Source organism: Chionomys nivalis, chromosome 21 (assembly GCF_950005125.1).
Source record: "Chionomys nivalis chromosome 21, mChiNiv1.1, whole genome shotgun sequence".
Lineage (NCBI taxonomy): Eukaryota > Metazoa > Chordata > Mammalia > Rodentia > Cricetidae > Chionomys > Chionomys nivalis.
In genome coordinates, this window is record NC_080106.1 from 32,720,605 (window position 1) to 32,745,249 (window position 24,645).

At 44.4% G+C, this 24,645-nt stretch overlaps 1 protein-coding gene across 3 annotated transcripts in view; it reads left to right on the forward strand.

The window, feature by feature from the left end:
* Ces5a (carboxylesterase 5A) overlaps positions 1-24,645 on the forward strand; it is a 135,517-nt gene that overhangs the window by 78,919 nt on the left and 31,953 nt on the right. For 2 of the 3 annotated variants that reach the window (XM_057753522.1, XM_057753524.1), the window contains 4 exons: positions 1,235-1,347; positions 3,934-4,051; positions 4,806-4,889; positions 12,197-12,350. In XM_057753522.1, the coding sequence (XP_057609505.1) occupies positions 4,034-4,051; positions 4,806-4,889; positions 12,197-12,350 (256 nt within the window). In that variant the 5' untranslated portion in view covers positions 1,235-1,347; positions 3,934-4,033. Of the gene's footprint in view, positions 1-1,234; positions 1,348-3,933; positions 4,052-4,805; positions 4,890-11,991; positions 12,068-12,196; positions 12,351-24,645 lie in introns of those variants that run through there. The other variant, XM_057753525.1, reaches the window with a different exon arrangement.

Consider the following 24,645-nt stretch of genomic DNA (forward strand, 5'->3'; position numbering starts at 1 on the left):
GGATCCTAGTCCTAGTTCCTTCCAAGCTAAGATGTCAAACCAGGTAAAATTCTTACATATAAAGGAAGGCAAAATAATTACAGAACAGGACCCAGCATCGGATCTTCACTGTGCCTCTTGTGGCTTATCTGTGAACTCAGGGAAGCCTTGCATCTCAGAGACACAGTCTCTTCTATGAAAGACAGAATTGCTCTTGCTGTGCTCTGGTACTTCAGGAAACAGAACCTCGACGTAGGTGTGTATTGCAGAACAGAAAATAAGTAGATACCCATCAGTTTTAAAGCAGAGAATTTAAGTCTCCCACTGCGAATACCTATTCTCCTTCTTATTAACAGACTTGAACCTAAGTGTGACTCTCCAGGCTCCTTTGCAAACAAAGTCTCACCCAAGATGCTTGAAAAGAATGGGAAGGAAAATTGCTTCTCTGAGAGTTCCTTGTAATCCAGGGCACAGCTATGCCTGTAATAAAAAAGACAAAGCAGAGTGGGAGGAAGTACTAGGGATGAGGAGGAGATGGCAGAGCAAGAAGATGGCAGGAACCTGGGCACCAGTTAGCTTAGTGTAGCTCCCTCAATCCAAGAGGATGGAGTGGAAGTGTTTTGTTTGAGGGGCCCTGAGCGCTGGTGGGTGAATGAGGAAGGTGTGATCTCTGGGAATAGAGGAGCATCTTACTCTGATTGCTGGCCAAGAGGTGAGGGAATGGAGACAATGTTCCTCTGACATTTATCAGTTCCAGAGAGTATCAGTTCCTGGCACCTACAGTCTTCTGTGTGCTGTGGACAGAGTGAATGCCAGTAGATCAAAGGCAATAAATATCCTGTCAAATATAATCCTTTCATTTCTAGTATAGTGGCATGGAGCACAGAGAAAGAATCATCTTGCTCAAATGTTAGAAGACAAAACAGACCCCGTATTTCCTGACCTTCCCAGGTGACCATTGCAGTCAGCATAGAGCTAAATGGGGCCACATGCCTCAAGCTTGTTGTCTACCTGTGGGCAATTGTTTCACCTTTTGATCCCTTTGATTTATTCTTGGAAGCTCACAACTAAATTGCAACGCGATAGATGATTGGCTCCCTCTGTCTTCAACTCTGGTTCACCCTCAGCTCATGGTTATTGATACCCATGATGCCTTTCCCTTTCTTCGAAATATCCTTAGCTGCTCTCTGGTCTTCCCCAGTGGTCTTCCAGTTTGTCCTGGTATCTAACTGCTTTGTTTTTTTGTTTGATTTAGTTTAATTTCCAGGCACAGGTTGGGCATGGTGCTGAATATGGGGAGATGGCTGGCCTTAGTCAGGGAATGTCCCTCCTTCCTCTCTGCCCTGTTTCATAGGAGAAGGCGTGAAGGTAAGACTCTCATTAGTAACCGCTTCCAACGTTGCCCACTTCCCCAGCAGGCTGAAGCACATAGGAAAGTGTGCAGGCAGTTACGAGAGGCTTCCCAGTTCCCTTTCATCTCCATCACAGAGTAGAGGCAGAGGGCAGTGGCTCTCATAGGCGAGAGGACAATGTAGCTTTAGCTAGGCAAGTGAAAATGACCCTTTCTGGCTTGTTTCCAATCCAAACATCTTTCCACTTCCTCTCCTAGGAGGCCCTGGGATGAGTGCTTGGCCTTTCCATGTGCCATGGGGGCTCATCTGGGAGAAACCGGAGTGGTACAAGGACACACTAACTTGCCGAGGTCACCTGTCAGCCTGTGGCAGAACAGTAGATATACCCGACCCAGCACCCTTTGCGTGACTTTCAGCATAGCGTGCTGGCTCTGCCTCTTAACCTCCGTCAGGCTGCTCTTCTGCCCAGGTCTGCCCTACTACCCCAATGTTGTTCTACTCAATGAGCAGTTTATGTCACCGCCCGTGTAAGGCCTGGCTTGGGGAGTTTCCCCAGCTCCTGCGGCACAGCCAGATTACGGTGACTATCACACCCTCTTGCTGGTTTTTATTCCTGTGCCTGTGGCTTCCTTCCAAGGAAGAAATAACTTTTTTCTTATTTTTATCCCCTTTAATAGAAACAGTAGACATAAAGGAACTACATTTTCAACCCCAAACTTTCTTCTCCCTCCAGCATCTTGAACAGATCAAGATGCAACAGACAGGCTTCTTTCAGCCCCCACTTGGCTTCACTGCTGACCACCCTGTTCCCAACTGCGCCGTGTGGGAGAACCCAGACACATTGTACAGCTGCATCTCAGTGTGTCCCGCATTGGCTGGAATTCAAGGAGCAATTACACTCAAATGACTATTATTACAACCCACGTCAATCAGTAGCCTTCTCCTCGAATGCTCTCATGAGGAAGCAGGACACTCTCAGATGCTGTCTGGTTTAGCCCACGTGTCTTTCTGGTGACTAGGGCATGTGTGTCATCTGGAGGGAAAGCCACTGATCACCCGTAGCCAAGCCTACAGAATAGAACCTGTATGGTGTGAGATGGCAGGTTCCCAGAGTTAGGCAGGTCTGACTTCAAATCCCATACGTCATTTCCTCTCTCTGTGAACTTACACCTGGCCTTAACGTCTCTCCATCTCCTGGTTCTGTAACCACACGAAGGCTTTGCTTCAACAGCTGGATGCTGAGGCCCAAACTCATCTACATTTTAGGCTGCCTTAGGAACACAAAGCAATGTGTACAGGGAGACTTTCCTGGAGAAGCTGGAACTTGCCCTGGAGTGGGAGGAAGAATCGCACTGCACAGCACATTGGCAACTCTTTTGTAGGGTGGGGGGTGTCCTAGGAAAAAGAGTAAGAACAGTGGGAATTGGAAGACCCCCCACAATCATGCAGTTCCCCCAACTGTGTAACACTACCTTGGAAACTGTCACAGGAAGTGAGGGAAAGACTTTGCTCCTGTGGGAGTCTAGGGGAGAAGAGGTTCTTGCATGGGCCCCTGGAGACCTGGTTAGAAACAACAGTGTTATGATTTCAATCTGAAACGCCCACTGTAGGCTCCTGTTTTGGCTCCCAGCTGGTGGAGCTTATTTGAGGAGGTATGGGTCTAGCTGGTAGATAGGTCTGTGTGGGAGGGTCCTTAGTTCCTGACTCCTCCTACTTCCTACTCCTGGTCTTCATGATGTGAACAGCTTCCAGTACACCTTCCTACCTCATATTCCTACTGCCATGGCCTGAACCACCATGCCAAGCTATCCCGGCCATAATGAAACTCCCTGAGACCATGAGTCCAAAGAATTCTTTCACCCTTTAAATTGTTTCTGTTGACTATTTTGGCCACACTAACTCTAAAAAAATCACTAATAAAAATGCTTCTAAAAATGGAGGCACAATCAGCCAGGCAGCCCTATTTGCATGCATGGAGCACGGGCATGCACCTTGAATCAATTTTGTAAAGTTGCTCCATTCGACTCAATAAAGTATTTTCAAATCTTCTTTGGGTGAGAGAGAGCACAGGGAGTTGGGGACCCAGGGAAGATAAAGTCAAGTTGGCCACTCTTCTGCTTGGCGGTATGTGAAACCCTAGGCTAGTTTAGCTTTCTGCTGTTGCGAAATGACCAGAAGCAACTTGGAGGGGGGATTTTATTTGGCTTAGAGTTTTACATCACAGCCCATCTTTGAGGGCAGTGAAGATAAGCACTCAAGCAGGAACAGAGGCAGGAATCATGGAGGAACCCTGCTTGCTGGTTTCTTCCCAGACTTACATTCAGTTACCCATTTTGGTTTGTTTTGTTTTAGAGATTTTTTTTTAAAATTTGTTTTATATATATAGGTGCTTTGCCTACAAGTGTTCCTGTGTACCACATGTGTTTTTAGTCTCCTCGGAGGCCACAAGATGACATTGGATCCTTTGAAACTGGAGTTAATGAAGGTTGGGAGTAGCCATGTGTGCTAGAAATCAAAACTGGGTCCTTTGGAAGAGCTTTCAGTGTTTTTAGCTCCTGAGCCATCTCTCTACCCTCTTAGCTACCTTTCTTATACTTCCCAGGACCACCAGCTCAGGGGAGGCACCACCCACAGTGGGCTGGCCTCCCATATCTATCAGCCATCAAGAAAATGCCTCACCGACATGCCCAAAGGCCAATCTGATGGAAGGAAATTTTCAGGTGAGATTTTCTCTTCCCAGGTATGTCTAGGTTTATGTCAAATTGACAAAAAGAAAAAAAAAAACAGAAAAACCCCCAAAACAACAACAACAAAACTGACCAGCATAGGTGGTAGGCATTAAAAACACAGGGCACTGACTCCTGCTGGGAAGTAGGAAAGGGAGGTTTGACCTGAGACGTAAAGGACGAGAGTGTTGCCATTACACTGTGCTGGAGAAGTTGTTTTGTATGTCACCAGCAAGCTGCTATTAGGGGCAAGTCACTAAGCTCCTATGAACCTCAACTTTCTTTTCTGAATAATGGGAACAGAGACAAGATGTTGAAGGCAAGGAGAGCAGGTGTGTGAGGAACGGACACAATGCCTGTGTGACCCAGGGGACGTGGGGATTTTGGTCATGATTTAGTCATGATTTCACCTGTTGTCCAGGGAGGAGGCAGACTCTCGGGGAAGCCATAACCAATGAGCTGCTTCGTTTTGCTTATCTCAGACTCCTCATGGAGTTCAGGGATTCCCTGTCTTCTCCAGCACCAGGTACTAGCTGGCTCTGCCCTCACCTTGGTGCTCTTTCATGGAAGACAGAAAGCTAGAGAAACACAAACCTCACCTTAACTCAACCGCTATCTTGGGTATCAGTTTAACTCCTAATAAAACTCCTACCGGATTAGACCGCCCTCTGTGATTAGGACAGCCCTGTCCTCGGAGAATTCAGTGCCCTGAAACTCCTTTTCCTTCATTACGTTTTGTTTGTTTTAGCCTCAGACACAAGAGACACCTCGTTGGGAGTCAAGTATGGCCCGGGATTTCTACTTAGCAGGTGCTATATTGCCGTGTTTCTTGGTGAGTGTAGCCCGTTCTGTTCTTTCTCATTTTTCTGACAGGTTTTCATTTTCTGAGTCTTCAAGCTATGCTGTTGGTTGAGAACCTTCAAGTTCGCGGTTACAGCAACTTTTCTCTCACTTGTGAGTAATTCCCTGCTTTCTCTGATGCATACAGTTTCCTTGATGACCTGTGGATGCTCTACTTGAAGTCAGTAAATGACCTCGCCTATACAATTTCCGTTGTAGAGAGGGTCAGAGATGGGAAGCCAGAGCGAGATTGCTGAGTTCACCATGGCTGTCTTTCCCCTGCTCTTGGATTTTTTCCTCACTAGTCCCGAGAGATTACAATGCAGAGGGGCTGCCTTTGTCTCCAAGGAAATCATGAACATTCTAAATCCTCCTTTACAAATGAATAAGGCAAAGACTAGAGAGTCTGGGTTTGACTAGCCTGGGACCCTCAGCTCAAAGGTCCTAGAATAGCAGAACCTGGACAAGGAATAAGACTCTCCTGGCCCCCGAATCACTGGGGCATCTTCTGTTTCTCACCTTTGGTTAACTCATTTGCTAATTGACAATTTTTCCCTTCCTTCCTTGTTTCCTTTCTTCCTCCCTTCCTTCCTTTTTTAATTTTTAAAATTAATTTTAATTATAATTGCAGTGCAATGCTGGGTATTAACTCAGGGTCTGGGACATGTTAGGCAAGAGTCTTTCTTCCCCTGAGTACTATGCACTCCTAATTAAACAAATGTTGGTTGAGCCCCCGCTCTGATTCCATGCCCTGAGTTGGGCAGATGTCCCCTGAGACTGCCCCTGTACAAAGCTGACTGATACCTGCAGACAGAGGGGCTTGCAAGTTCCCAGGGGGTTTTCATACTAGGCAGTAACTTGGTTTTCCCCTCACCTAAAGGCAGTTATTCTTGAGTTTGGTACCTCTATCTTTGCTTCCTCCTCTTCCTGTAAAACAAGTACTGGCCCAGGGTTCTGTGGTCAAGGACTCACAGTTGAAGCTCCCTAGACAGAAGTGGAATGGCCTGCCCCCAGGCTGGTCCTCTGCCGGAATCCAGATGGAGGCAAGTCTCTCTATGGCGTCTACTTCCTTTCTATCCTTTAGTCTCTAGACTGTCACCTCTCCCTCCATCCCAGGGCTTTGATAGTGATCCGTGCTGGTACACCCATGCCCCCGCCTTGGACTCCACTACCCACAACCCTCCCCTGGGAGCTTGCCTTGCAAAAAAGGAGTAGCCAATGTTGGCATCTCAGGAGACAGGTGGGAGATGCCTTTCATAGTTCCTATAAATTAAGGGATGTAAGATTGTACCTGATAGGGACCATATTTGAGGTCTCTGGGGACTTCTTCAAGAATGTGGAAGGGACCTGGGTGAGGTTCAAAGACCCAAGGGCCTCCTATGACGTCACAACTTCTGAAAGTCTCAACCACTTCTTAATAACCCCATCCTTCCCCCAGCCTTTGATGTGGGGAAGGGGTACTTAAGATCTAAACATAGCATCAGAATTAGGAGGAAAAAGGCAAAATGGTCTCCTCTCCCCTCAGATTCTCCACGTCTTCCATGGGCAGGTTCTTAGGCTATTGGTCCTGATGGGGGAGGAAAGTGGTAGACAGTGGCACCATCATGCCGTTTCTCCTACCTGAGGATGGGGACAGCCGTCTTTAGGACTTGCCAAATGTCACATAAAGTATCCTCACAAATTCCTAACATGAAATAATGCTCAATTCATGTCCCCTGACTGTATCCTCTCCCGATGCACAGTCCTTTACGGAGTGGGTGTTTATATGCTTTCATAGCCTGTCCCCGCTTGTGCGGTGATGGGTTTTCTGCTTTGTTATAAGTGGAACATAAAGTATAGGGCATCTTTAGGAACTGTGGCAGGTGAACGATCAGAGCTGTGCTCAGCATCCAAATGCAGAGTCCAAAGCCTCAGAATCAAAGGGAAGGAATTTTGTCTGAAGTCAGCTCTAGGGTCATCATTTCAGCACTTCTGTCATTTACAGGAACCAGGATGGGGGAATTTTGGCTGCAGCTGGCTCCTTGTGCTATCAGAGAGATAGTCCCAGAACAGCTAGAACCCACTCGTCAGCTTCAGCATTAAAATACAATCCATTGCTAAAGAAGAGGGAAAGAGGGACGACTCCAGTGGGGTCAGCACACGGTTTGTAGATCTCTTGACTTGGCCTGTATCCCTCATAGAACAGGAGAGGTGCCAGTGTTTGCTATGGAAACAGCCAGAGGGAACTGGGAGGATTTAGAACTTGGCAGGTGATTCTAGTCTATAGTATCGCTGGCACCCAGTGCACAGGGGAAAATGAGCGACACCTACATCACTAAGAAGTCTGGAGGAGCCAGATCCCAGGAGCGGGTGCATAAGAAAGAATCCTTTTCACCAATGACGGGGAATCTGTTCTCCAAACTGCAAGGCTAGGGGCAGCTTAGTATATTTTGGGCGCATGGGGTTTATTTTAGCTTTCCATGAAGCTTTAAAACACCAAGTGAGGAGGAGCTTAAGCGCTGTCTCTGTCAGTAAAGTGCTTGCTGCCCAAGCCTAGGGACTTGAGTTTGAATCCCCAGTATTCGCATCAAAGCCAGGCAGTACTCTTACGACCTCAGTACTTGGGGAGCAGGCAGTGATACAGAAATCACTGGAGCTTGGTAGTTAGCCTAGTCAATCAATGAGCTCCAGGTTCGGGCTTGGGGAGAGGTCCTGTCCCAAAAATAAGATGGAAAAATACTAAAGATGACACCTTATGTGGAACAGTGACTTCCAGGAACATCACACATAAACACACACACTCATGTACACATGCACTTGCACACACATGCATAAGCATGTGCGCAAAGTAAACTTCTAATAGTGTTCTCAGCAAAATATTTACTCGATGTCATTCCTGTCTGGGGAAGGACCCTCAGTCAGCCTGGGCGATGTGGGCTTTTCCTTGTCCCAGGCAAACCCTTTTCCCTCTTTATTTCCCGGGTTTCCTTGTTTCACGAGTGTGTAGAATTAGCTGTATCCACCAAGTCCCCTTCTGAGCACAGCGTGTGTGCTCTTGGACAGAGACTCTGTCCTTGGGACTCAACCCTGGTGCCAGCACAAGGCATGCAGGTTAAGGACAAACCAGTGGGTGAACGGCCACCCAACTCCTCCTGGCGTTTGGTTGAAGCAGGGTGAGCTTGTATCTTGCACCTCATCCTGGTCCCACCATTCTGCTTGCTTCATTTCCTGTGGGTAGTCACCGAGGTCCTTCCCAGCTCTGGGAAGCAGGCTTTGCCCTGGGTTGTGGGCTTCAGCCCTTGGAAGCAGCTAGAACATCACACACTAATTTTTCCTGGACTTGAGTTCCCCTCTTCCCCATCAGGTTCCTTCCCAGGCCTCATTGTGGGGCGGCACTGAGCTCGTTCTTCCAGACTGCAAGGCTCCTTGTCTAGCTGGGGCACAGCTATTATCCCCGGAGAGGGGAGTCCTGTGCTTTCCAATGAGCAACTCTCTGTCGACGTGAGAGGGTCTGAATTGCCCATAATTCCCTGCAGCTGGCTTCAGTCTGCACGGCTGTTTAGGGGTATATGGTTCTTTTGTTCCCTTGTTTTTCTTTTTAAGTAAACATTTTCTTTTGAGTTCTGGACAAGCATCATCTGCAGAAACAGAGAGGGAGAAACAGCCCCCTCTCGAAAACTTCTGGGTCAGATGCTGTAGCTGCTGGCAGGGAAGAAGCCATTGCCTGTGGCTGGGGAATGAGACTGTCATCCAGGAAGGCTTAGTAGGGTAAAGGAAGCTTCATTTGAGTCTGAACCCCCGTTCTCTGCTGTGTGATCTTGGGAAATCTCTTACCTTCTCTGGGCCATGTTTTTTTCCATCTGCAAGGGTAGGATTGAACTTGATTAAGGGTTTGCAGTTAAGAACAAAAGCAAAAACATTGGAACCCTCACTGAAATTAAGATAAATCAGGTGTGACTGCTGATTTTGTGGGTTAAGACAGCCACTAGCATAAACCCAGCTTAAAGTTTCTCGGCCTTAGCACTATGGATCTTTTGTTCCTGATAGTTATGGGAGGATGGGGAACAGTGCTCACAGTGACTGATGGGGACCTGAGAAATATTCAGATATTGACAGACACCCCATAGTGGGCAACATAAGCTCTGCAGAACACTGTAACTTCAAGCTAATCAAACTGTTAAAAGATGAGGGTTCAAGGAGCAATGGGTTTTTCTTGGCTCACTCTCTGGGGCCTTCTGATGAACCAGGGTTTCAGGAGACAGAGTTTAAAAACTGGTATATTCAGAGTTTCAGTTCTTCTCAGCTTGAAATTTCCCTGTGGCCCCAGGATCCTATGTGTTTCTCAGCTCTCGGCTGCTGGGATAAAATGCTTGAAAAAGTCAACCTAAAGATGAAAGGCTGGGCTCATGTGGCAAAGGTTTTAGTCCATGGTTGTTTGGCTCTGTTGTTCCTGTTCCAGACCTGTAATGAGGTGGGGTATCACGGTGGTGGTGAAGCAAGGGAGCTAGAAGGGGTAGGGGGAGAGGAAGAGAGAGGGAGAGGGAGAGGGAGGGAGGGAGGGAGAGAGAGGTTCCTTTAAGGGGAACATCCCCAGATATTTATTCCATTCAACTAGGACTTACCTTCCGAAAGTCTGTTACCACCCAAGAGTCCATCAGTTTATGAATCCATTACACTGATGAAGCTAGATTGTCCATGGTGCAATAAATTCCTAAAACCCCCACCTCTGAAAATTGCAGCATTGGCAACAGCCTTCAACACACCAGCCTTTAGGAGACTTTGTATCTAAGCCATAACGCCTCCCATTAGGTAGGGATTGAAACACACTTTCTTGCTTTCTGTGGCCTTGAGACCTCTGTGTTTTGACGTGGAACAGGTCAAAGAGAATGATCTGTATCCTCAAGGCTGTGGTAAAATTAATCTACTGGTTGGGAGCTTCCTACTAACGAGGCCTGACGCTATTGCTCCAGTAGCTACTAGTAAGAAGGTGCAACGTAAGCTCGGATTTTCTGGGTTTCTGCTCTAGATTGAATCTGGAACGCTACTTCAAGGCTTGGTTTCCTCCAACCTGTGGGTGGTGGAACCTTTAAGAAGTGGGGCATAGTAGGGTATCTTTAAACCATGGGGGTGTGTCCTCCAAGGAGACTGTTGGACGATGGCCTCTACATGAAAATGAGGACATGCCTACGCCACGGAATGGGTGTGGAGAAGGGTTTTGTTGTAGATATGAGGGAGAGAACAGTCAGAGGCATCTGGAAGAGTCCAGGGCAGAGGGGAGAAAGAAACAGACTGGACATGGCCTGTAGACCAAACTGGGTCATGAGGAGAGAGGGAGGAAGAGCAAGAGAGGAAGAGAAGAGAGGGGAGAGGGCAAGCAGACCAAGAGGAACTGAGGGTCAAGCGAACAAAGAGAAGAGAGGTCAGGAAGAAAGAGAGAGCTCATGGCCAAGCTGGGTTTTATAAGAATCCTAAGCTGGGGGAAGGGAAGGGAAGGCCCTAGGCTGGTGGGGGTCAGGGTATGGCAGTCGGGATGACTCTGTAACAGGCACTTGCTGAGAGAGGCTGGAGGTGGGCACGTGCCTGGACATGCTAAAAGGCCATTGTTCTGAGTTTCTTTGGAATCCAACAGTCCCTCTTTCTTTTTGACTCAATGGCTATATCGGAGGCCTCTTGCTTTACCTCATGCTCCCTCCATGATGTATCCACTTGTTACAGGCCGCAAAGCAACCAGACCAACTCACCGGGAGCTGGAAAACCTCCCAAACTGCAACTCAACACAAATGTTCCCTCTCCTAAAGTCAGTTACCTCAGGCATATTGTTACAGTAATAAATAGTCAACTACACATTGACCTCAGCCTTAGCTGACTTTTCTTTGTGTGCCCTGAACCTGGCCAAATTTCAGTTGTTTATCACAGCATGTCTCCTGTTAAAGTTACCTGCACACGCACGAACCCCCTGTTTTGAATTTAGATCAGGTAATCTTCATGTCTCACTTTCTTTGTATCCTTCCTACCTCCACGTAGTTCTTACATATTAGCCATTCGGTGAAGTTAATGGGGTGTCAGTCCTTTGCAGGAATGGACAGACAAACAATATGTTGCTATATGATAATACATTCCCTATTATTCCTTCTGTACATGGCCATTTCTCATCCAGCTCACTGCCATCTTGTAGTCATTGCTTCAGAGAAGAATGACTCAGCATAAAAGAGCAAAAATGAGAGTCAGTTCTAGAATTTCTGAGGTCCAAAGCCTTAGACTCCAAAAGACTAGAGAAGTCTCTTTTGGGTGGGTTGTTTCAAGACAGGGTTTCTTCTCTGTGTATCCCTGGCTGTCCAGAAATTTGCTCTGTAGACCAGGCTGGCCTCAAACTCAGAGATCACCTGCCCCTGTCTCCTGAGTGCTAGGATTAAAGGCGTGTGCACCCCTCTCCCTGGCTTATGCTCATGAAAGTTAGCAAGTTTATGATTCTGGTTTGCCAAATGCTATAAGTTTTTGTGTGTGTCTTGACAGCTCCCTTGCACCAAATCCATTGTAGTGAAAGCAGCACATAGAGTTCCCTAGGAGGACCTCTGCCCAAAGTCAAGACTAGAAACAAAGAAGCACAGAGCAGCAAGTAGGGATGGCGTCATAGGCTTGGAGCTGAAACCAAGTGGCAGTGTCAGGAAATTCAACCCCACGGCGTAGTGTCATGTGCCTGATGTAAAACTTGTTTTGAGTTGGAGAAGAATAGGGCCCTGTTTGTAGGGTTCCTGAGTTTGTGGACCAGGATTCCCACACACGCCTATGCTAAGCCTCTGTAGCACAGCTGTTATTTTAGACCAATCCCCTTTTGACTGGTTCTTTCTCAGTGAAAATCAGAGGGTTCATCCAGACTGATGGAGCGCTTGCATTGCCAGCTGACAGTGTTTTCAGGACTTTGTCCTGAGTGGGATTTTGGCCATTCAATGAGTACAAAGGGCTAACCAAACCTATTAGCCAATGTTGACAAAATGTCCAGGCAAGTATAGGTAGAGAACAAACTGGAGCCCTGTTGATCTGTGATTGACAATGAATGAATGCAGACATGACCCTGACTTCCATCATTCTGAATATATGGCTAAGGAGTTGACTATTTTTCATCTATACCAATAAGTAGTCACCAGAACTAGTTAGAAACAGGACTATTAAGGACTATTAACTCATCCTTTGGTAGGTTATTGAAATTTAATTAACTCCAGGAAGTGGAAAGGTCAAGCTCAAGGGTTGGTTATTAGCACCAAGTATGACCTTGGATAAGTTTTATATACCTTCTCTGAATTTTCTATTATTTCTTTTTAGAAGGAAAGTATCACAATAAGAGAGATACCCATGAGGGATCTTGTGAAGGCGAACAGTACTCAAAAGGACTTAGCCTATCCTGTCTACTTGATAAATAATAAGCAAGATTGTTTGAGAAAACTCCAGCTCATTCTAGGGCAGAGGACCTTGTTTGGTAAGTGTTTTATGTACTCTTGAAAACTGTATGATCCAGAGTTATTAATATTATTTTATGTATTTAATTAGATTGAATTATTCAGTTCTATTCAGATCTTTATCTTTAGTGACTTCCTTTGCTTATTTGATTATGTGGATGGTTTTGTTTAAACTTTGTGCCTGTTTTCTATCTTTGCCCAATGTCAGAAGTGTTTGCTTCACAATACGGAGGCTGTGCTGTTAGGATTGCTATGGGGTCCTACTCAGATCCACGAGTGTGCTTGTATGGTTTCAGACAAGTAACAGTAGATAATACTTATTTTAATAGCATAGACTTTCTTCTTCCTGTCATTTTCCCTAAAAGTAAAGTAGCCCAATTACTTATAAGAAATTTTCATGGTATTGAGCACTATATATAACTTAGAGATGACTTAAATAAAAGAGTGTGCATAGATTCTATGCAGATAGATACTATACCATTTTATCTGACGGACTTGAAAGTGTCCTTCTATCCCTCCCTTCTTCCCTCCCTTCCTCCCGCCTTTCCTCCCTTCCTGCCTCCTTCTGTCATTCTCTTATGAAACCAAGTCCCCAGACACAAAGGTAGGAATTTATATTTTGGTAATATTTCTTCTCTTAAAATCTACTCTCCCAAGTGTACTGCAAGATCACACTCTTCAATTGCTGTGTGTAGGTGATTTTCACTAAATACATTTACCAATATGAACAGATATGGAGAGGCTCAAGCCTTCATTTTTTTTTTTTTTGTTACTGGTTCTGTATTTTTCTTACGTCTTGTCTTTTCTATTCCTCCTTTCCTCATCGAAATTAACTATTTCTTAGGATTTTTGGAGAGTTCTACTATTTAGTTTACTACCCACATAAGATAAGAAACTTTCAGGATGAACACACTGTTAAACTGTGGCAACCAATTGTTAAACAATGACATTCATCATTGATTTTAATCACTTGTGTCAGCTATCTTTGTTTGGGTCAGAAATTTATCAATTTCCTCTTCAAAGAGTCAGCTTTGGGATCCATCTCCATTAGCACCTAGCTAGTTTTCTGTCCATCACAGTTAACATCTCATTAGTTTCTATTCTCTACTAGTGTCTCTTCACTCTATTAGCATCTTCTTTTTGCCTTGGATTTACTGTGGTTTTTCTCCTGGTTCTTAACATAGACGATCAGGTACTTCTGTGAGAATTTTTTATTATGGGCATTTCTGTTTATAAATGTCACCCCAGCACTGCTTCTACATCACACAAAATAAGCTGCAGTGTGTTGAATCTTTATTATTATTTGTCTCAAAATACTTGCTAGTTCTCACTCATATTTTTCTTTGACCTACTGGTCGTTTGATGCATTCTACATGCTTGTAAAATTTATGTGTTTCTTTTGTTATTTATTTCTAGGTTCATTTCATTATGGTAGTAGATGATATTTGATGTGATTTCCAACTGTCTAAATTCTCTGAAATTTATTTTGAAGCCTAACATGTGGTAAACCCCGGGGAATTTTCCATGTTCATTTGAGAATAATGTAGAGTCAGCTATTTTAAAAATGTATGTATGTCTTCATTCATTCGTACATCTTTTGGAAATGAGATCTTCACAGGTAGTTCACATCATCCTCAAACTCTTGATCTTCAGGCCCTTAAGATGGCTGAGTGGGGCAAAGTGTTTGCTGTGCTAACCTGACGACCTGGATTTGATCCCTAGACCCATTCCGCAAAGAGACAACCAACTCCTGGAAGCTGTCAGCTGACTCCCACATGCCTGCTGTGGTGTGTGTGTGCCTGCTGTGGTGTGTGTGTGTGCCTGCTGTGCTGTGTGTGCCTGCTGTGGTGTATGTGTTCCTGCTGTGGTGTGTGTGTGCTGTGGTGTGTGTGCCTGCTGTGGTGTGTGTGTTCCTGCTGTGGTGTGTGCGTGCCTGCTGTGGTGTGTGCGTGCCTGCTGTGGTGTGTGTGTTCCTGCTGGTGTGTGTGTGTTCTTGCTGTGGTGTGTGTGTGTTTCTGCTGTGGTGTGTGTGTGTACCTGCTGTGGTGTGTGTGTTCTTGCTGTGGTGTGTGTGTTTCTGCTGTGGTGTGTGTGTGCCTGCTGTGGTGTGTGTGTGCCTGCTGTGGTGTGTGTGTCTGCTGTGGTGTGTGTGTGTGCCTGCTGTGGTGTGTTCCTGCTGTGGTGTGTGTGTACCTACTGTGGTGTGTTCCTGCTATGGTGTGTGTGTTCCTGCTGTGGTGTGTGTGTGCCTGCTGTGGTGTGTTCCTGCTATGGTGTGTGTGTGTTCCTGCTGTGGTGTGTTCCTGTTGTGGTATGTATGTGCCTGCTCTCATATGCACATATGGATAATTAATGACAATGACGGAGATGATGTTGATTATAGTAATAAAGGCTCAGTCTTCCCATCCCAGCTTGCCTAGTGGTGGGTGTCAGGTCCCAAAGAAACTGGGGAGAAATGACTATCCCTGGTGCCTATTAGCACACCACAGCACATGCCAGCCTCCAGCCTCTCTCAACAATGCCAGTACCTGTCACAGAGCCTGTGCTGCCATCCTGGCTCTTCTCAGCTCTTATCACATGGTTCCCACCCCCCAAACCTCTTCAGCACATGGGCTTCCCTTCCCCCGACTTCTCATTTCTCTATAATGTTGCCATTTCGGTCATGCTCTCTCTTGGCTCTTGGTCCCCTCTCTTTGCCCCCTCGTGTTTGTCCCTCTCTCTCTTGGTCCTCATCTTTCATTCTCCCTGACTCCTCTCAGGGTCTGATGCAGTCTTGTAGTCATGTTTGGTCTACTACTTCCTCTCCCTGCTCTGGACTCTTCAAGATGCCTCTGGCTGTACTCTCCCTCATGTCTACAATAAAAACCGCCTCAACCATACTTTGGAGCAGTAATGCCTTCACTTTATATAGTGAGTTTGCAGATATGTGTCAACATGCCCTGTTTCTGTTGTTTGTTGGAACATGTTGCACACAGTCCTTAGGTCTAGTTGGTTTATACTATTTTTAAAGTCTTTGATTTCTGTGAGCAGCTTATATATAAATGATCTATCCCTTCTTGAAAGCAGTATGTTTAAAATTTCACTTATCATGGTAGAACTGTCCTTTCAAAACCTGTGAATTTCTACTTTGTATATTTTGGAGCTCTGATGTTAGTTATATACATATTTTTAATTCTTATAACTTTTGGTGGGGTGGTTGGTCTTTCATCATTACATGTACCCTTCTCTAGGTTCTTTTTGAGGGTATTTCTGTGGCTGCCTACGTGTGTGGGGGTATACTTGTATGAGGATGAAGGTGTACATGTGTTGCCTCATACACAAAGTCAATATTACTGTGGGGATGTCTTATAAGAAAAGAGAAAGGAAAGCACTCCCTGAACATCAGAGATGGGCACACAGCTCACCAGCTGACTAGACTGGTGATGTAGGCTCCAGGGTTCTCTGTTTCTGAAGCCTATCACAGCAGTGGGATCACCAGCTTTTGTGCTCTTCACGTTTGTGTGGCAGACACTTTAGGAACAGTCTGCTTTATTTTTAATTGATTTTTTTCATTCTACTTTTGTGTGAACTGCTTTCACATGTTCTCGACATTTTTTGCTGAAAAGTCGAGATTTTGAATATCATAAGGCAGAAGGTCTGAAAATCTCATTCTCTCCATTTTAGTCAACTTTCTGTCACTGTGACAAAGCATCCCTGGAAATAAATAGAGGATCAATTCCCTGGTGATTTTAAAGGGTTCAGACTCCAGCCCCTTGCGGCCATTGCTTTGGACCTGTGGCAAGGCAGACCATTATGGTAGGAGCTCATGACATCATAGCAGAGGGTACAGCTCGCCTCATTGCAGCTGGCAGGGAGAAAGGACCAGGGTTCCAACAACCCTTCAAGCACCCCCTCGTTCCTCTCATTGTACCCCATCTCCTAGAGGTCTTAGCCTCTCTCAGTAGGACCAGCAGGCTGACCGTGACTTGAGCACATGGGCCTTTGGAGGACATTTAAGATCCAAACCAAAACACTTGCTTCACTGAGTTTGTTGTGCCTGTGTAGACCAAATTGATGTTGGACTCACAGAGACCCACCTGCCTTTGCTTGAACTAAAGACATGCACGGCTTCACCCAGCTAAAGCGGTTCTTATATGGGCTGGAAAGATGGCTCAGCGTTTAAGAGCACTTGTGGCTCTTGTTTGTTTAACGATTTATAAACCAATTTTGTAAAGTTTATATTCTTTGCCCGGTATGGCGACTGATGTCACTGTTTGGATAACTTAGTGGTCAGTGAGTGATTGGGCAGAGATTTCCTGTTTTTGTTTCACTTTAATTTATTCTGTAGAGTATGAAGTGAAAATTGAAGCACAAATTGAAACGCAAGGACCGTGGAAGCTTTAGATGAAGGACCAAACAATCTCGAGACGAAGGCACAAGTCAGTTACACATTCCTCTCTTTTAATTTGGCATCTTGTTAGCAGAGCTACTGTCAGCATACAAGTTCTAATTCCTCACAACCTATTTGTTAAGCAGTGGGACAAGGAGGTGCCACAGGACAGAAGGCACCTTCAGGAGTCACAGCAGCCACATGTGGTGAACGGTTATGCAGAGACTTCACTTGAGGGTGATGTCAGACAGTCCTCACGGGGACAGGTAACGGGTACGAATTACAAATGGGAAAACATCTGACTTCTAACAATACCGAGAGAAACTAAAATGTTAGCTCCAGGACGTGTTAAAAGCAGGCATTACAGTGGCTTTAATTCTGTCCTATAACTTAACACTTCTGTAACTGCCTGAGAGTCAGTGGGCTTCGAGAAGAGCTCGTTGGCTGTAGGAAGTCACCTTCATGTATAAAAGCATGTAGTCTACTGGCCAAGAATCTACATTTACACTGGCAAATGTTTACAATAAAACATACCTTCTGAGAAAAACAGACTTTAGAAATGATTGTACTGTGGGCTTACAATAATTTTGAAAATTGTTTTTCTTAAAAAGAAAATTACTGCTTTCAAGCCTATCAATATGTGTGAGATGCCAGTAATTTATGTGTTCTACACTTTAAGCAAGATTCTATTTTTTTTTTAAATGGTTTTTAAGCCTAATCTAAGACAAAGAAGAAGTCAGCAGGTCTGTGAAATGGCTGTCTAATACAGAATAGAACCTGTTTCTGCTGTGAAGATCCATTCAGCTCTGTCATTATGTTCAGGTGCATGTTTAAGACCTCATCTAGTGATGTCATACAAATATTGAGTGTCTGGAACAACAAAAGCCGTAAACAAAACTCCCAGTCTGGAGATATTCTCTGTGTTTGCTAACGTGCCTTCAGCATTCTGTTGGTCAATTCATAGCTAACTCCGCCTTCAGTTCTTGGCGGTCAGTCAGACAGGAGAGACTTGTGCCTCACAGACACTCGCTGAGTGTGTTCCCTACCTTTGAGATGCGCGTAGCCACAGGACTGCGTGCGAGCATCTCAAGTCTTTGTCATATATTAATCAGCTTCTTGTTGTTACAGAATGCCCTGCACAAACAACTTGAGAGAAAGGGTAAATTATTTTGGTTCGTTGTCTCCAAGATTTCAGTCTGTCGCAGTGTGGATAGCATGACTGAGGCCCAGGCGAGTAAGCAGAGAGAGAGAACGCTTGTATTGGAAGGTTCTGTCGCTCTTATTTTGGTTTAGCCCCCAGCATATGGACAGAGCCACCAACCGTCAGTGTGGGGTTTCTGTCCTTGGCTAACCCTCTTTGGAAAAGCTGTGGAAGACACACCCACGGGTGTGATTTTGAAATCAAGCTTGCTTTCCCATCTCCAAATTTCACACTTCCAGGTTGTTCTCCCAAGCTTTCCTATGACAGTTGCTTTCCTGGACTGCAAACCCTTGGCCTACGTGACCACAATTATTCTTTTCCATTTTTAAAATTAAAATGTTTTTTTTGTTCATCTAATATGTTTTGATCATGTTCTCCTCCTTGAACTCCTGCCAAGATCCTACTCACTTTCCTATGCACCCATTTTTATGTGCCCCCCATCAGATACACACACACACACACACACACACACTAACTTCCAAAACACCAAAATGAAAATCAAAACAAACACAAATCCAATAAGACAAAAAAAATGATGAAACAAAACAAAATGAAATAAAAACCCACAAAATAAAACACCATTGAATTTGTTGTGTTGGACAAACTGCTCCTGGGCTTGGAGTTCAGTTGGTAGATCCGGTTTTCTGCACTCCGTTGTAGAAAGCTTCTTGGTTAGGAATGGTACCCTGGGACCCTGGGTCTACTTCCTCATCTCAGGGCTGGAACCTCATTTAATTTGAGCCAGGGAAATAGAGTATGATCACAGTTTGTTGATAATGAAGTCTGAACTGCTCCATCTACACAAGGCCACTCTACTGGAGTTTGAATCGGCACCTCTGAGCTTGCCAGAGGACTAGGGGGTGGGAGAGGGTGCCAAAAATGTCACAGATCTCTCCTGCCCAGACTCAGTTAATCCTTTCTGAGTTAAATGTTCACCTGTTTTGTTTTGCTTTGTTTGTATTGCTTTGGCTGGTTCCCAGAGCTCAGATAAAATTTATTCTGACAGTTCTGTTGGCATCCACTGATTTGCGGCAGAATGGGCCCTGGGCATCCTTCCTTACCCAGTGCTTTTCTCTGAATATTTGTGAGTAATTTCCCCCTAGATTTCTAGACTCCGGGGTATCGCATCGGCATTCAGATAACGCCAACATGTGGGCTGAGGGTTTGCTGATGAAGTTCCCTGATTCTTTCTCCTAGTGTGGATCACTGGAGCTGCGTTCTCCCAGCTTCCTCTCCCTGAACCTGCCTTTCCTTTTCTTCATTCTTGGAGGTTAACCTCATGACATAGATGTTGGACAGGCAGTTCCTTCCTTTTCATCTTTTTCTGTCTTGTGAGCATCTTCCATTGTCTCTACTAAGAATAGTTCCTATTCTTCTTGTTCTCTTCTCCCTGGGCTCTGATGAGTCTCATTTTCTGCTGCTCTTAAGACTCATTTAAAAAAAAAACTTTGATTTTTAGAAATTGATCACAGTATATTAAGTAGCAATATTTTTCTTTGAATTCATTTCTGTTTTAGAATTTGTTGAGATTCTTAGACACATGAACTAGCTAATGTCTTTTTAAATCAGTTTTTCAGTCAATAGATTTTTTTAAAAAAATAATTTTCAGTTTTTTTCTCTTTCTCTTCTCTTCCAGACTCTAAATTTTTTTGAGATAATGCCAAGCTCTCAGTCCTTCCTCTGTCTCGCAAGTGCGGAGATTGTGCCCATCACCCCAGCTTCTTCTTCCAGCCCCCAGTCTCACAGGGTTGGACTATTACACACGTGGCCTTGCTCCGGTAATGCTTTGATTTTCCTTTCCTCCCTTCTACAACTCGTGCTTCAGTTAGGAGACCTTAGCTGTTTTCAAGTTTGCCACCCATCTGCCAGCTCACACGAGTTCACTGCTAAGCCCATCCAGCCCAGCATTTGCCTTACATGCTGCATTCTAGTGCTTTGGAATCATCATTGCCAGTATTGTAGGGTTTTTGGTTTTGCCCGGAACTTTTCATCTTCCTGCTTTCCCACCCATTTTGCCCACTTGTCTTAGAAATCTTCCAATTGCTTGTTTGTGATGGTCATTCTAAAGTTGTTACCCACCAGCAACATTTCGATCATTTATGAGGACTTGCTTTTATTGACCTTCATTATCTTCTGATTTCAGGTCACATTTTCTCGTTTCCTCATGATTTACATGATTTTCTGTTGTATACCAGATACTGCAAATACGGTTGCTGTGGTCAGCTTAGCTAGTGCTGATCTGTTTTCACTCGTCTTGCAGTTGGAATCCAGCCTCTTCTGTTGGTGGGTCCCTGCGGCACTGTGCACGTCCGCCATTCATGTTTCCCAGCATTCTCTCAGCTTCTCAGTGCCATGCTCACTCTGCAAAACTATGCTCGAGAAGTGACAACCAGAGAGCAAAAGCCCTTCAGGAATCTTTTCCAGACTTCAGTCTGCTGGACTAACCCATAGTTAGCTCTGAGAGCTTGGATGCTCTGTTTCTGTCCACGAGAGACTTGCTGTCTGGGTAGCCCTTCCTTCCACCTGCATGTGACCCCCCCCCCCCGGGCAATCTCTTCCTGAGACACAGCTCTGCTCATCTGTATTCATGTGCACGCATCAGGGACACTTTGTTCTCTCTGTGTACCTTGGTTTAATAATGAGACGTCCCTGTGACCATCCATCACGTTTTCAAAGGATGACTTGAAGAAAAATACATAATTTTAAAAATAGGTCCAGTACTTACTCCTTCCTACACTAGAAGCCATAATAACCTTCATGTTTTCACTGACTTTACGAGCAGAGCTATTTTTCAAAAAGGTTTTGAAAAGCCAAGCTGATGATTGCTCAAAGTTTTCATATTAGGCCAGGGCAGCCCAATATGTGGTAACCACACTGACTGATTTTTCTAATATTAAACCAAAACTTGTATATTATTGTAACCAAGGGAAATCTAAGTAAGTCCTTGAGTTTCATTTACTTCTAGTTGGCTTTAAAAAGTCACCATTTTTGAAGTTACAGAGCTGAAGAATTATTATCCATCTGCTACCAACTTAGCTATTGGTGACACTTCTGACTGAAGATGACCAATAAATTAAAACTGTTATCTTTTGATATCTTTCCTTATTCTCTGGCATAAGATTTAATATTTTTTTGCATTTATTGATTAACTGAGAGGTTAGCCATTCCTGGGAAAGGAAGCTAATAAAGACACATGTTATAAATTTACCTGCTAGTAGTTTTCCTTTAGATTTATCAGACTTGGACATCTGATAGTCTTCAGATAGCATCAAAATGTGGGCTAAAGCTTGACAAACTTACTACCATTATTATTAAACATAGACTAATGTTTGACTGTAAGAGAAATAAAATGTTTGTCAACAGAAATTATAGAGGCTGGCCTAAGATTTAAAGTCAGATTTGTTACAATGGTTTCTCACTAGAATGGGAAAAGAAAAGATGTTCTCTGAATGTCAGAGATGGCTATTGAGGTTGGACACATGACTCAGCCATCTTCCTTCACATTGTCCCCCTTTTCCCCTTTTCTTTCCCTGTAAAAGCCATCTTGGGACCCTGACAATCCCTCATACACAACAAAGCATACCTAAGTCTCTTTGAGGAACAAAGGAAGCTAAATACAGATCAGATGTGACTAGATGGGAGCTCCTTGTAATGAAAGATGTGACATTGTCTGTAAAGATAGTTCTAGATTGATGGAGAAAAACAAGTTTATGAGAAGGGCCTGGAGAAAGTCCTGGGCCAGAGTGTCTCTAGGACCACACAGATAGAGCAGAGGTCACCAGGTTGGAGAGCACATCTGTTCCCGCATGCTGAAGGAAAACAGGTTTCACATTCCTTCCCTTGAAGGAACAACCTGTGTGCTTAACTTCCGTGTTCCCCTAGTGCAGTGGCTCTCAACCTCTCTAACGCTGAAACCCCTAATACAGTTCCTCATGTTGTGATGACCGTCAATCATAAAATTACTTTTGTTGCTACTTCATATCTGTAATTTTGCTACTGTTATAAATTGAAATGTAAATATCTGGTGTGCAGGATATCTGATAGATGACCCCTGTGAAATTGTCATTCGACCCCCAAAGGGTCACAATGAACAGGTATCGATCCACAGGTCACGACCACATACCCTGGAACACGTCTGTGAGCACAAAGACTTTGGTGGCCCCTACAGTACACTATTGTATACATTACTGGATCTGAAATGCTGATTTGTTGAAGGAATTTTCACATATATTGAAGGAAGTCATCTATAGTTAATTTTTTTTTTAAATATTTATTTATTTATTTATTTATTATGTATACAATATTCTGTCTGTGTGTATGTCTGCAGGCCAGAAGAGGGCACCAGACCTCATTACAGATGGTTGTGAGCCACCATGTGGTTGCTGGGAATTGAACTCAGAACCTTTGGAAGAGCAGGCAATGCTCTTAACCACTGAGCCATCTCTCCAGCCCTATAGTTAATTTTTATTCACTCACAAGGTCGTGTGTTTTGAAGGAAGATTCTGTAGCCTCATTAGAGCATTGCAAGTATTATAGTCACAGGCTTGTCACTGTGACCAAACTCCCAACACATAATTTAAAGGAAGAAGGGTCTGTTTTGGCTTAAAGCTTTGAAGGCGCCAACCCATTGTGGTTGAAAAGCTTGGGAGAGCTGAACAATTCATAGCATGGTGCCCAGGAAGCAAAGAAAAAGACTATGAGGAAGGGGTAGGACAAAATATAGCAGCCAAGGAAGACAGTGACCTACTACCTTGAGTTAAGTTCTACTTCCTGCCTTTCACTACCTCTCAACAAAGGATACCCATTATAAGATAGATGTATTCGCTAGGCAAGAGGCTTCATGATCCAACCTCTCATGGAAATGGCCTCACCTCCCTAACCCAGGCATGCTTTTCTAATCTCCTAGGCATGTATCCATCCAATTAAATTGGCAATCAAGATCTTAATCTGCGTCCGTCTCGGAGAGGAGAGGCCTGGCGTCTGCCTCACTTTCCTTCTTCCCAGCATTCTGTTCTGTCTACTCCACCCACCTAATTTTCTGCCCTATTAAAAGGCCAAGGCAATTTCTTTATTAACCAATGAAAGTAACACATAGACAGATGACCCTTCTCCATCACAATAGGTAGGTCTTCCTCTACCAATTAAGATAATTGAGGTAATCTCTCATCAATATTCACAGAAGTCCTCCAGGGTGATTTTAGATTGTGTCGAGATTAAAAACTGATAGTTAAAGTAGTCAGTGTTTCTTCAACATGGGTCCACAGGAAGGACTCATTTCTCATGGTAGGTTGACATATTTCTTCTGGGCCATGTTTTTTTTTTTTTTTTTTTTTTTTTTTCTGCCTCTTTCCAGGCTCCTGTGAAACCCACTTCATTTACTAACATCCAGAAATTATGTGTGTCTGTACCTCAGCTTCATTTTGGTTCTTTTTCAAGATAGACTCCAAGTGCCTTGCTTGAAACGGCACACCAGGAGATTTCTCTCTTGTCCAGTTTCCTTTAGGGTGGCTGTTGTGGAACAATTAAATTTCATCCCATTTTTCTTAAACACAACTCTGTGTACGTGGAGCCTGTTTTCTTCCTCTACCAGCTAAAGACAGAGAAGCTGCTATGAGTGGCTTTACAGACTCTCTTCAGAGAGTTGTTGACACAGTAAAGAGGAATGTCATGGGGACAGCCATGCCTACTTCACTTACCTGCACTGTATGGATTTGGTTAATCCCGACTTCTAATAAACACTAAGTGTGCTTGCATGACCTTATTTCTAGCTCTGAAAATACTCTGTTCCTAATAGACAGTACCAGTGGCAATATATGCTTTATATTAAAGAGTAGGATAATAGCCATGAGACTGGGCTTCGCAGGCTTCTAGGAATTAGACCAAGTGCTGGCTGCCTGCTTCTGAACTCACACTCTACCAAAGTTATGTTTCCTATAGGCTTCCTCTGATCATACTGAACACAAGAGACATATAAGTAGTCACAGACTAATTTGGGGGGGCCCTGTGGTGATTTTTTTCAGTTCCTAGGCACCCTAACATGCTTTAGACCTCCTTTGATCCTCATGGGTACCATTTGTCCTAGTTTGTCCATTGTTTAAGATCCTGTCACGGCTTGGCAGCTCCTCTGGACTTGTCTTGCTCCCTCCCAATTTTGAAGCCCTAGATATCTCCCCCAATAAAATCTTTGTGTAAAATCTTCTTTTGACACACGTTTCTTAGTTAACTCAATGCAAGGAATATCAGTTGGTCTCAGAAGGCATATGGTATGAGGGGACCCTGCACCTGCTTGAAGGAATGGAAGCTGCCATCTTGTTTGACTGGACGTGCACAGAGACCTTGGCACAAAGTGGTAACTCTGGGGGTGATTTATATGTAACAAGCATAGAAGGCTACTTTAAGGGGTATATAAAGTAGTATCGAGAAAATAAGTCAGCACAGACAACAGAGTAGACAGACAGGTTCTGTGCTGCAGAGGATGATGGAGACAAAGTTGCTAAGAAACAGATAATGGCTTTGCATGAGAACACAGCCCTGGTGAGAGCTTAAGGAAGACCCCTTTACTCTTCATGGGTGTAGTTACCCTCACATACTGTTGCTACTCCATTCTTGTGTCTGTCTCCACTTATTGCGGATCAGAAGCAGCATCTCTTTTGCTTCTCAGATACAATGCCTTATTAAGCAACTCCATCATTTCTGCAGGTGAAGCCCCTATGTGGTCCTTTGGATACTGTGGGTCTTCCTCCTG